This window comes from Prionailurus bengalensis, chromosome B4, assembly GCF_016509475.1.
Source record: "Prionailurus bengalensis isolate Pbe53 chromosome B4, Fcat_Pben_1.1_paternal_pri, whole genome shotgun sequence".
Taxonomy (NCBI): Eukaryota; Metazoa; Chordata; class Mammalia; order Carnivora; family Felidae; genus Prionailurus; species Prionailurus bengalensis.
Window position 1 is genome coordinate 47,333,481 of NC_057358.1, and position 13,036 is coordinate 47,346,516.

Consider the following 13,036-nt stretch of genomic DNA (forward strand, 5'->3'; position numbering starts at 1 on the left):
TTTAGAAACGCACACTGGGTTGCAGTTTGGCATTGTGGACTGAGTCTAATAACAAGCGTTGAGACACTGGTGGTTAAGAGTACACTTTCTGCTCCTCAGGGCTGGCCCCCAGGAGTCTCTTTCTGGAACCCCAGAAAAGGGGTTAACGAATAGGGTGGACCATGACTCTGGGAGATCAGTGGATAAGAAGGGAGTACTTGGATGTGAGAGTCCAAAATAATCACAACTCAGAAAGGCAGCCAAAGACATGTAATCCAGCTACCCTGTTTGTAAGCCATGGTCATAAATATATATCAGCAGAGAGTCTTTACCAACCAAGCAACATGAAAGAAACATCCACCCCATTATTCGACCATATCAAATAGTAAGATTTAAAAACCACCTTAGGTTACAGAATTTTAAGTGTCACAATGAGCAATACCTTCCTCTTTCTCTTTGCAATACCTTTGTGGGTATGTATACCAGTAAATTTTACCTTATCCTCCACCCCCACATAAATTTAATAAGCAAAATGTCTTGGGGCGCCTGGGTGGCTCAGTAGGTTAAGCGTCCGACTTCGGCTCAGGTCATGATCTCACGGTTCATGGGTTCGTTGGGCTCTGTGCTGACAATTCGGAGCCTGGAGCCTGCTTCAGATTCTGTCTCCCTCTCTCTCTGGCTCTCCCCTGCTCGCTCTCTCTCTCTCTCTCTCTCTCTCGCTCTCTCAAAACTAAATAAACATGAAAAAAATTTAAAAAATAATCAAAATGTCTTTAGTAAGTATCTCAATAGATTATCTTTATAAGAAAACCATAAATGTTGTTCTCCTTTTTCCCCCAGCCACTAGGAAAACTACAACACTAATTTGGTGGGGTTAGTGCTTGGTTCATGGTAGATGCTCAATAATTATGTGTGGGAGAGAAGGGAAGGACAGGGAAGAAGGGGGGTGGGAAGGAGAATGGAAGGAAAACTCACAACCACGTATTTCTTGTACTGTTTTTTGGGCTGCACACTGCAGAGTGATGAGGACATATCCCATTTTTAAGACTTCCAAAGTCATCCCCTGGTGTCATTAACAGTCCTGGTACTCAAAACTTCTATCAAGAAGTTCTCCCTACAGCTAATATAAATCCTCTCTGCTTGATCTTAAGCCCACTTACTCCGGTTCTGTCTCGGAGGAGAAAAACGGAACAGCTGATCTCAACACTTGGTACAATAAGTCTTCATATATTTAAAGAGAGTAAGTCATCACTTCATTGCCTTTTCTTCCTCCCCTTCACAACCCCAATTCCCATAGCCTTTCTCCATGGATCCCGTGTTCTAATCCCTTAATCCAATGATGCATATTAGTACTCAGTTCAAAGTCGGTAAAAATAGCATGTTGTCAAATGGCAGTATCGAGAGGTCCAGAACAAACACCCCCAACGTGAGGAGCTTCTGTCTCACCTCCTCAGACAACCTCTGTAAAGTCTGAAGAGAGCAGGGATGCTCCCTGGCCTCTCCTCCAAAGATGGGTGGTAGAACACAGTTTGTACAGGCATGTTCGGGCTGTCACCAGACATTTACTGGCCTGTTCAGGAATGTCTCGCGCTGTGCTGGGCACAGGCATACGGTGAATAACCAAACGGATGCGGCTTCTATGTCGTGAGCAATCTGCCAGTTTGGATGTGAATGTACCTATGTGTTTGTATGCACACATGCAAGGGAGGAAGTGGAGTGGCTGTTTATTTTGTCCGTCAACAGCTTTCAAGTGGCACCTGCCACAGCAGCAATCAACCTCTGCTGTATCATCACCAAACTGATCATTCTGGAATATGATCACTGGAGTCGTTAGGTGCTCATAGCACAGGGCATCCACAGCCTGGAGTTGCCGCTGTCTCCTGGATACGAAGCTATCGGAGGCATATAGCATCTCTTAACCTCTTTCATTCATCCCAGGCTTCAGATGCCAGTAGAACATTCTGTCTTATTATGTTGTTGCCGTTGTGGCTCTTGGGGGATCTTCCTTCTACCAGTTTAGTACCCTTCCTCCTCTCCCACTGTTCCATCCATTAATTCATAAATACTATTATAGGCCCAGCAGTGTGGGCTAAGTACTTTCATTCTAGCACTTCGTTCAGTGGTGGATGTGGCTGTAATGTCTCAGTATTGCAAGCCTAAGGTGATAACTGGGATTTGGGGAGCCAAAAAAAATGACCCAGACAAATGGAGAATGTTTTAGTCTACGTAAGGAAGGGCATTTTCCAGTAGATGGAGGCAGAGAAGAGGGAATCTGGGCTTATAAAATACACCTGTTGTCCCCGGGGAAATGGTTTGCATCTCTGCCTGCCTTACGTCTCCTCCTGTAATTCGGACCCAGACAGTCCCTTTAAGGTCTGTTTACATCTTACAGCCTGAAAATGCACCATCATCATTTCTTGAAGTCATTACTCAGAACACACCCCCACTGCATTTCATTTTTATTATCCCCATTTTAGGAACGATTAAATGGAAGCAGAGAGCGGTAGCAATGAAGCAAATCATGAGAGGCTCTGATAAAGACAGAAGCTTGAATGCTTGCTGGAACTGCTTCTCTGTGCCAGACTATTTTTAATGCAAGTTTATGCAGCTGTCCCCCACTTAGAGAGAAGACTTACAAATGAACCCATTCTGCACGCATTTTTCCACCACCATCCCCTACCCTTTCCAACCTATCATGCTATCCCCGCATGCATGCACGTGTGGGAAATGTTCTCCTCCACATTCCCACATACCAAAGACGTTACCTGGCTTTCTGTGACTGTAATTCTGATCCAGAGATCTCTGTGCTATTCTAGCTGCCCCCATGCCTCCTTAGTGGCTATTTGTACAGGATCCCATTACAAGTTCACAAGAGCAGGTGCTATTTTAAAAAAATAGGAGGTTGAGTAAATATATAGAATTTTTATATGCTTGCAGTATGTTCAGAGAAAATACATAAGACCCTGGAAATAAGGATTTTTCTGGGGAGGGGCCTGGGGGAACTGAAGATCACAGATAAGAGGATGTTCTTTTTACCGGATACCCTTTTGTACCATTTGACTTATTACCATGAGCAAATGTTACCTTAAAAAAGGAGGGGGGGGGAGGGCACTGACTGACATTTGTTGAATACTGGCTATGTTTCAGTCACTATTAACTGGTATTTTATTATAAAATCTCCTTTAATCTTTATAACAGCCTTATGTAAAACCCTGTTTTGCAAAAGGGGAATGGACTCAGGTAGTATGGCCGCTTGGTTTACGCAGCAGATAGACGGCAACAAGGGGCATTCATCTCTGCTCTTTCTGAGTCCAAAACCATGCTCAGTCCCAGATTATGCTGCCTTGACTTCAAGTCTTTCAGAATGAGCCAGATTTATGAGACGGTAGCTTTGAGACTATGTTTTAAAACCTGAGAGGGTATTCACATGGTTCACACCAGCATCTGAATGAGTCTTCGTCAACCTGAGGCTCCTCGTTGAAAAGTGTAAGGCCTGCCTCCTCTGGGAGGTTGGGCCTCACTGAAAATTGCACCCACCCCGCCCGCCAGACCCTTGCTAGCACTTGGCCTGCTCACACCAGCGGTGGAGAATGTGCCTGCTCTCCCGCTCTCTTCAGTAAACCACTCCGTCCACCTGGAGGTATTTCAGGCAGAAGTGAAATGCCTGGTCAATATACTGACTCTCCTAAGCATATGAATTCTTCATTTATTTAACAGCTATCTTTTGAGCCGTCACTCTAACCCAGATACTCTTCTAGAGTATTGGGCTTATAGAGGTGAACAATGTCCTTGCTCCCAGGAAGCATCTGTCCTGGTGGGAAGAGACAGGTGATAATCAGGCAAATAGGCAAAACATCAGATAAAAAAGTATCCTGAAGAAAATTAAAACGAACTGTTGTGATAGGGTGGCTCAAGCTCTACGTTAGCTTGAGTCACCAAGGAAGGCCTTCTGAGGAGATGATATTTATCTAAATGACAAGAATGACAAATATTCCCTGGAAGCTACTGTCCTTAGAAACAAACTCAGGTTCCTTTTGTATGCTTCAGCTCCCACCCCAGTTCCATTCCAAGTGCTTACTTATTTACAACGTGAATTTTGTAATCCAAGAAGCTAGAGCCAGAAAGGGCCCTAGAAGTCGTCTTAATCTCATGCCATGATTTCAGACATGAAGAAAGAAAGATCCAGGAAAGTGAAAAGAGCAGGTCACACAGCTAGTTAAGGGCATGACCAGAAGCTGTGGGTCCTGTCTGTTGCCTCATTTTCCCCACAAATCCAGATTCCTTCCCCATTTATCTTCCCAGCTTCCATCTCCTCCCTGTCAAATATTCACCGTGGGGCCTGCCTCTCCAGAGTCCACAGACACGAAATCTTCCCTGGGCCACATGGGACCCTCTGGAGTGGTATTAGAAATCCTGAGAATACAGAGGGTCCTGGGGGTCAGGGTAACAGTGGAAAAAAAGGTTTAACTTCCCATGGCACAACTTCAGCACATTCCAGATATGCACTAGAGCTGTGCCTGGCTCCTACCACCTGTCTCTGCCCACAAGGGAGCCCTAACAAGGATTTCCACACTGGGGAGCCTCCTGGATCTGTGAATTCAACAAACAGTAAAGACCACTCTTCAGCAATGTTCCCTGATTGAACCAAATCAGTATGAATATGTGATATTCTATGACCTCCTACCCCCTCCCAAAATGCTTTACAAAAAGATTAACCACAGAATTTCTTTAAATAACAAGCTCCCTTGTTTAAAGTACATTTAAAGTATGATCTATGAAAACTCAATCTACATAACGGTTTTATCTCCCCTCTGCCCCCCAAAAGAGGTATTACATCAAGGGCAATAACGTAAACTTGGATTCTTAATGATGGATTTTCGACTCTTGTATTATGCAATGGTTCTCATTCACCTGACACATACTTATTGAACTGCTCTATGCAAACACTTTTCCGGGTTGCTGGGAGGACAAGACGATATAAAGACACAGCCTCTGCCATCTGGAAGCACGCATCCACACAACTCTAAAACAGGCAGATGGGACGGTGCTACAACAGAGGTAGGGACAACGGTTACGGGGGACAAGGGAGCGTGACAGATTATATTTTGGTCAAAGACGAGAGAAGAAGACAGTAACAGTTTCATTGGGCTTCAAAGGACGGTTATTATTTGTATAACTGGACAACTCATTTCAGAAAAAGGAAACATGATACATGCTGTACAGGAAGCAAGACATACAGGGAAATATCTTAGAACAGAGAGAGCCCAATGTAGCTTGATGGTGAGACGGGAAACAGCAAGGGAGAGAAGACAGGCTTGGAAAGGTAGACAGGAGCCTTGAACACCAGAATAAAGTTTGGACCCAGTGCATAAACCATAGAAGCTTTGAACAAGGTTTGGGCAGAGAAAGAACATGATCAGAGTTGTGCCTTAGGAAACTCACTCTAGCAGCCATGTCCAGGACTGATCTGAATGGATAAAGGTAGGCATCAATTTAAAAAATTATCACATGCTTCCTGGATCATATAAAGAGGAATAAATTCAAGAGCTACAGTAAAGGTAGAACTGATGAGAAGGGAAGGGATGCAAATCCCAGGGAGGGTGACTAGTTTGGGAAAGGGCAGTAGTGGGAGTGGTCACAGGCCTCAGATTCCAGCCTAGAGAAGTCAGCACGAGTGACGGTAAGATCTCTTTAAGGAAAGAGAGGTGTGAGATGCCCCATCCTTGAGGCAGTAATCGTGAGTCTACTGCATAAAAGCTACCCAACTGGACATCTCTGATCCATGTACGAAGCCTCAGTTATTAATAACTCCTCTTCTGGAGATATACAGAGGTGCCTATCATACATGAGTTCCCAGAACACTTCTTAAATTATTATGTCTCTATAGCAGCGGTGAAAAGCAGCTTGATTGGAGTGCAGGGCAGGAGCCCAGGGGAAAACCACTTCTGAACAAATGATAACTCAGTAGAGGGAGAGCAACTTTAATCAAGAACACAAGGAATAATCTAAGTCTTATGGCTGTGCCCTGATATAAGGAACTCTATGACAGATTGAAGTCTTTCAAGTTTAAGAATAAGGCCCCAGGTTCCCACTACGTGAGCCACACATGCTGTTTCACAGATGAGCATTCACCTAACTACCCGTCCAGGGCTCACGGACAGGACTGTGAATTTCAAGAAATTTATCTCTGGTCTCTTTTCCTGGCCCTTCTTTCTGGAAATATATAATGTGGGTTTCCTTCCAGTCAGAGCCATGCTGACATCTTGAAGCCTGTTCTCAGCCAACTGACTGAGTCCATAGAAATTGCTTTAAATCGGTGTTTCCCAACATGTTTTACAGACTATGAATTTCATGAACAAAGGGGTCTAATAATAAAATAAATTTTGAAAACATCAGAGTAAGTAAAGTTAGAGATGGCCCTTTGCTATAGACAGTATTCCTCTGAGCTTCCAAATGTTACTATGCTCTGGGAACCTCCCAGAAGGAGAGCCTGGAGGGATGTCTCCCAACCTTATTTATCTACAGAACCATTTTTCAGCAAAGAATCTCGAGGGACAAATGACACCTGAAGAACATATACCAGAGAAGCACCAGTGCTGACATTGCTCTGGGGAGCATTTGTATTTAAGTAGGAATCGGGGATAAAATCAAAAGCGAATACCTGTTAAGTTCTTACTGTGTGCCAGGCACCTTTCTAAGTCCTTTGCATATATTAATCTATTTAATCCTCATAACAACCCTGTGATCTTGGTACTTTTATTTTTATTCTCATTTTATAGATGAAGACACTTGAGGCACAGAGTACTTAAGAGATTTGTACAAGGTCCTAAGTAGACAAGTTTGTGAGTAGAAGAGGTAGGAAGTGAACCTACGTAATCTGGCAATCACAGAAATTAATTTCTAATGGTAGAGTTTCAGATACTGTGGTCAGCTGTCAGCGGGAGAGATCCTGAGGAGAGCCTTGCAATGGCAAGCCTCTGATCACAGCAAATTCAAACCTATGTGCTTGTAAATTACGTTTCATCGGCCTCCCCAGTACACTGTGTAGGACCCAACTTCTGAATTATATCACTGATTTGATTTCTTCACTGAATTATGTTACATTATACATGTACACTCTTCCATTAGAATAAAGTCATGATTCACACAGCACCATAACCAATAAAAATGATAATGCATAAAGAAAATAATCTCTTGATTAACCAAAGGACAAGAACACGAAGATGCAAGTTGGAGAAACTTTGAGTTTGAGCTTCTCCTGTGCTCTCAAAGTATTGCACTCTAACTTCACAGCTCAGAGACCAAAACTAAGGTTTGGTTTAGTTTTCTTTTAATGTGTCGCAAAATTTTATGTCCCTACCCCATCTGCTTTGCTTGAGAATTGACAAAAGATATGTCCTACCCTCTCCCACTTCCTCTCCTTGTTCAGAAGGATTATCACCAGTTTCGGGTGCATCTGGTAACCATCTTCACTGAAGGACAGATTTCTTCCCTCAAAAGTGACATTGATCAGATATCTGTAAAGATAAAAGAAAACAAAGGTTAAAAGTATGAAGAAGGTATGCCAAGAATAAGACAGGAAGACAGAGGGAAAGGTGAATGGAGACAGACACCTAGATAGACATACAAATATCACTGTGAAACTGTTAAGCATAGAGACATTCAAGTTTTCATTTAATAGGAGTAATATGGAAAGATAAGAAACCTACTTCATTAGGTTTGTAAGGCTTAAATGAGATAACTTCCCACCGAGGCCTGGGACGTAGTAAACCCTCCTTAAGCATTAATGGTTATTATTCACAAAGGGAGGTCAATTAAAGGGTGGAGTTGGTAGAGAGAAGAAAGGGGGAGTGTACCAAGACAGTTTTCTGCTAAGAAGGGTGGCACACTGGAGAACAGGGTCTCTCTGCCTCTCAGAGATATGTACACACTTTTGAACTCTTGCCAAGATCCAGGCCATGCTTCTAAGAGCTGTGAGAGGAGTCCAGCAGTCAGGGGTCTGGTTCCTCAGGATACATCCGGAAACTGGGGCTATTGCATTGTGTATAGTGAACAGAAAATACCGGGGGGTGAGGGAGGCTGGAGGAAGGAGGGAGAGGTATCTCAGAAAGTATTCCAGGCACAGGCACGTAAATTAGCAGTAACTCTGGAAGTAACTGGAGTCAAACCAATGAACTTATCTTCCCCCTCAACACCTGCACCTCCAGCTCACCCTTGTTCCTCTGCTGGCTGCTCCGATCTGATGAAGAGCTCCCTCACTGGGAATTCCCACAGGCGTGCTCATTACAACCACATTAGTGCAACTGTGCTGATGGTAATTAATGTTCCTTTACCATAATGGCCCAAGGAGTCAATAATGATTAGCTCAGTGTTCACATGACATGCTACTCTAGAGCCTTGGGTCTGATGCCGTCGTGAGGTGTCTCTGCTGAGAAGCAAAAAAGGTATCTTGTAATTGCCACCAGGGTTCTAGGGGCTTCGAATTTGTGACCAACAACAGTTTCCTAACACACTGAAGGGAAGAAGAATGTATCAGGAGGCAGCTTAAAGGATCCTGTTTTAAGTCTTCTCATTCAATGAAACTGGGAGGCTCTTCATTCTTCCAGGTAACATTAGGTTAACTAACAAGGTTGCTAAGATGCAGATCCTTCAGGCACTTATAAAAAGAATACTAGACGTCATGAACCAAACCCGCGTGGACCACTTATTATTTCAAGAGCTGCCTGGGCTTTTTCAGCCTGTCATTCTCTGGTCTTATGGTCTTCACAAATGCAATCAAGAACACAGAAGGCCTCAAAAGAATAGAGGCCTCTAGAATCTCAGAATTGAAAGAGACTTTCGTAGTCAACTGGTCCACCACTTCTCACAGTTTATGCTTTCCCTCTACAACAGAAAATTGGCTCTCTCAGCCCTTCTTGTTATCACTGCACCCTCTACCATCAAGAGTGCCATCTCACTGTTGGGCAGGGTGCCTTTTTTGTTTTGTTTTGTTTTGTTTTGTTTTGTTTTGTTTTGTTTTGTACTTAAAGTTGAAATCTGCTCAGGGCACCTTGGTGGCTCAGTGGGTTGAGTGCCTGACTTTGGCTCAGTGAGTTCGTGAGTTCGAGCCTCACATCAGGCTTGCTGCTGTCAGCACAGAGCCCATTTTGGATCCTCTGTCCCCCACCCCCGTCCCTCCCCAGCTGCGCTGTCTCAAAAATAAACAAACATTAAAAAAAAAAAGCAATTTGCTTTCCTGAAACCCCTGGATACTGGCTCCTTCTTAGATATTATTCAGCCTTAGTCTACTCCTTCTTCCACATGAAAGCTCTTCAACTTTTCAAAGACACTTATCATGTCTACCTTGTAAAGTAAATTTTAATCTTTGAAGAAAACTGAAGGTCACTTAGTTCTACACTTTTATTTTATGTTTTTAAACATTAAAACAAATTTTTTATTATTTATTTTTGAGAGACAGAGCGGGAGTGGGGGGAGGGGTAGAGAGAGACAGGGAGACACAGAATCCGAAGCAGCCTCCAGACTCTGAGCTGTCAGCACAGAGCCTGACGCGGGGCTCGATTTCACAAACTGTGAGATCATGACCTGAGCCAAACGAAGTCGGGCGCCCAACCGACTGAGCTACCCAGGTGCCCCTAGTTCTATAATTTTTACCTGATAGGAAACCGAAGCGCTGAGAAGTCAAATTATTTGCCCAATGTCCTACAACAAATTTAGAGCAGAAATTACATTTTAAGCCATATTTCTAGTCCCATGATCTCTTTACCACACCAGCCTGACATATGCCACATCAGGTTTAACATCACCAGTTCCTTCACATAGTTATCATATGCCATGACTTCAAGCCCCCATTCTCCTTATCCCCTGGCTGCTCTTTCTGGACACTTCCAACTGGTAAAAGTGTAGTGCCTCCTAATTCAACTCAACACTCCACACAGCATCTCCTCCATCCCTTGTACTGCCCCTCATCTCTCGGGTCCGTGCCGCTTGCTCAAGCCCATCACTAGTTAGAAAATAATAATCAGGTCTCCTATACTTGACAACTTCAACACTCCAGCCAAAGCCCTATATAATTCATTCCAAGGAACAGAATTACAAAACCACAAAACACTTCAAACTAACAAACCAGAATTTAAGCACCCAATGTAATTAACTTGGAAAATATATTCTTATTATAATAATACTGCATTGCTTAGAATAATTTCTGGAATTCTTCAGAGAAGGTTAATGAGACATGCAAAAAATTTTAGTTTTCTCTTTCTCTCTTTTTTTTTTTTTAGAGGAAAGGGAGGAGGAGAAAGGGAGAAAGAGGAAGGGAAAGAGAGAGAAATTAGTTACCTAGCTTAAGCACCCTCCTTTCTCACCTGACATGGCTCTGAATAATTCTGACTTTATATAAGAGACCTTTACAATGTTTTTTTTAAGAAATGTCCATTTCAGAAAGCAATTATGAGAAAAGTTCTAAAAATAAGTAATAAGAAGCATAAATGCTTCTCAAGATGACTTCTTTGAAGGGGACAGCATTGAATTGGGTGTATAAGTTTTAAAATTCAAACTGTCAGAAAATAAACTACATTCATGGGTAATGTAATTGCTCTGTAGTTAAATTTTTCTAGTTATTCCTGTTGCACATCCTTTTGATTTTTTAAATGAACTCCTTCTGGGATGTTCGCTCTCTTCCAGCTCTACAGGTCCGTTTTATTCTACCTAGACACTTCTCATGTATTTTACACTTATCAAAAATATTGATACATTTCATGACAATATGCAAAATATTCTTCTCAAAGTATCCCTTAATTATTCATATCCTTCAGCAGTATGCAGATTAATCATTCACATTGTGTTTTTCTGAGTAATTCCCTCTAACGTGCCAACATTTGGCTATTAGTGAGGAGCTTGCAAATACACACCCGCCCTGAACAAGGATGCCCTTTGAATAGCAGAACAAAGCAGTCCATTCACTAGGGACAGCAAGTGTGATAAAATAATCAGGAGTGTGGTCACTTCTAGGCATGGGACTTTGGCATTTCCTCTTCAAAATGGAAACACCATTCTACCTCCTGCTTATCAGAGAAGCCCAATGTGCTAATCAAATGAAATAATGGATTAAAAAAAATCAAATGAAATAATGGATAGGAAAACTACAGAAAACAGGATACAAACATAAGGTTATTTAATGGGAAGAAATCAGAAAAAGAAATATATTAGTGTCATTTGAATATCTAAAGGCAAGAAACTTGCCTCATTTTGGATCTTGTGAGTTAAAGTGTGATAACTACAGTATAACAAGACCCAATTATCAATGGAATACACACTGGAGGAATGGAGATTGCACTCCACGTAGGGAGGGATAAACTAGGTCAAATGGTCACATTCATCAATTTAACTTTCCATAAGGCCTGAAAATACCCAACCACCTTTGGATCTGGCTGCACTTTGCCAATTTTGAACATTAATTAAAACCCCAAAGCTTCCATGTGTAAATCCTTGGTAAAGGATTAAACTATAATTAAGATGGGACAGACATTCTGTTTTCCTCTAAACGTGTCATCCTCAAGCAGACAGTCAGAAAGCCTAGCTCAAGTGGCAGTCAGATTCAGAAGCTCTTCCTGGAAGACTCTAGGCCCCTGGAAATCCCAGCAAGGTTTGGTATATATATATATATATATATATATATATATATATATATGTATGTATATACACACACACATATTGAATGGCAAAAAAATATATATATATATATATAGCTTGATTTGTCTCCAGGATGCAGATGGACCCTAACGAACCTCCTTGTGTCTCATAAAGTTCTAATACTACACAGAACCTCAAACTGTTAGAACCAGAAGAAAATTTAGTAACTACCCATTGAGGGAAGGGGAAAACAGGTCCCAAGATGCTACCCTTATTTTCCAAGGTGACCTGCCCATTCAGTACTGGAGTTCAAGTCTTCTGGTTTTCAGTTAAGTGTTCTTTTCGTTATAACACCTAGTGAAGGTGAAAGCAGTTTTGTGAGCCCCAGATGTGCATTTTAGCACTCGCATGTCACGTGTCATGCCTTGGACTATGTAGATCCCTAATACAGACTGCATGAAATAAAATGCATCTCATTTCCTGCTTGATTCCTTGTTGAGAAAGAGCCTCAGAACTCCGATGGGCTCAGAGCCAATACATTTGCTTTATATGGCTAAAGTCATACTCCAGTGGGTTTAATGAGGTCAAGCTGAGGTAAAAAAGCCCTTGTGCCTCTTTGACATTGACCATGCCACTCAGAGCTCATCCACTGCACCACAATGATACCTAAAGCAATGATTTAGCAGGATGCCCTGTGTGGGAGGCATCCAGAAGAGCTCTGCTAGAATTTTCCCAGCAAACCAAGAGCCCTGGCACTGTAATTCTCATTCTGCCCTCCATACTTTTACAAGGCCCTCAATTTTTAAAATTAATGTCTGTTAATAAGAAATATACGTGGTAATGAGAAAGATAAGTCTCTCCCTTCATCCAATCCTTTAACTTCTAGATGAAACAGATGGAAGTCCAGAAGGATTTGTGGCTTTACCAAGATCACATGATGGGGCTGGAAGCAGGATCCAGGTACCCTCACCCAGGGTCCAGCACATCTCAAAAACAGTAGAATTTTTCATAGCTCTCAGTTTCCATTCTCTAGCTATTAAGAGTGAAGCAATAAAGGAACAAAATTCCAGGCACAAAACTTGAATTCTTGATCCCTTGTTTACAATTTCTAACTCCAAAATTCTGTAGCTCTATAACTGAATCTTTGGTGTGTTACTTACTTTCTAAGGCCTTCAGCTCCCTCATCTATAAGACTGACGGGTTCACACTATCTTCCTTGCCTGATGAGGGAAGTACAGGGCTGCTCCCCTGACATGAAATAGATGATCTATTTCATCTGTTACATTACGTTATTATACTCTCTATCATCTGAACGGCAAAACCACAAATCTTTCCGTCTTTCTCTTGTCTCTCTTAACCACTTTACTATTTCACTTAGTATTCTTTCATACACACATTTCCTCTTGAAGTAGTGGAAACAATTTCTCAC

The 13,036-nt window shown here is 42.2% G+C and overlaps 1 protein-coding gene across 1 annotated transcript in view; it reads right to left on the bottom strand.

Moving 5' to 3' along the window:
* GRIN2B (glutamate ionotropic receptor NMDA type subunit 2B) overlaps positions 1-13,036 on the bottom strand; it is a 428,048-nt gene that overhangs the window by 119,185 nt on the left and 295,827 nt on the right. Inside the window, exon 6 of the mRNA XM_043563552.1 lies at positions 7,382-7,496. Within this exon, the coding sequence (XP_043419487.1) occupies positions 7,382-7,496 (115 nt within the window). The remainder of the gene's footprint in view (positions 1-7,381; positions 7,497-13,036) is intronic.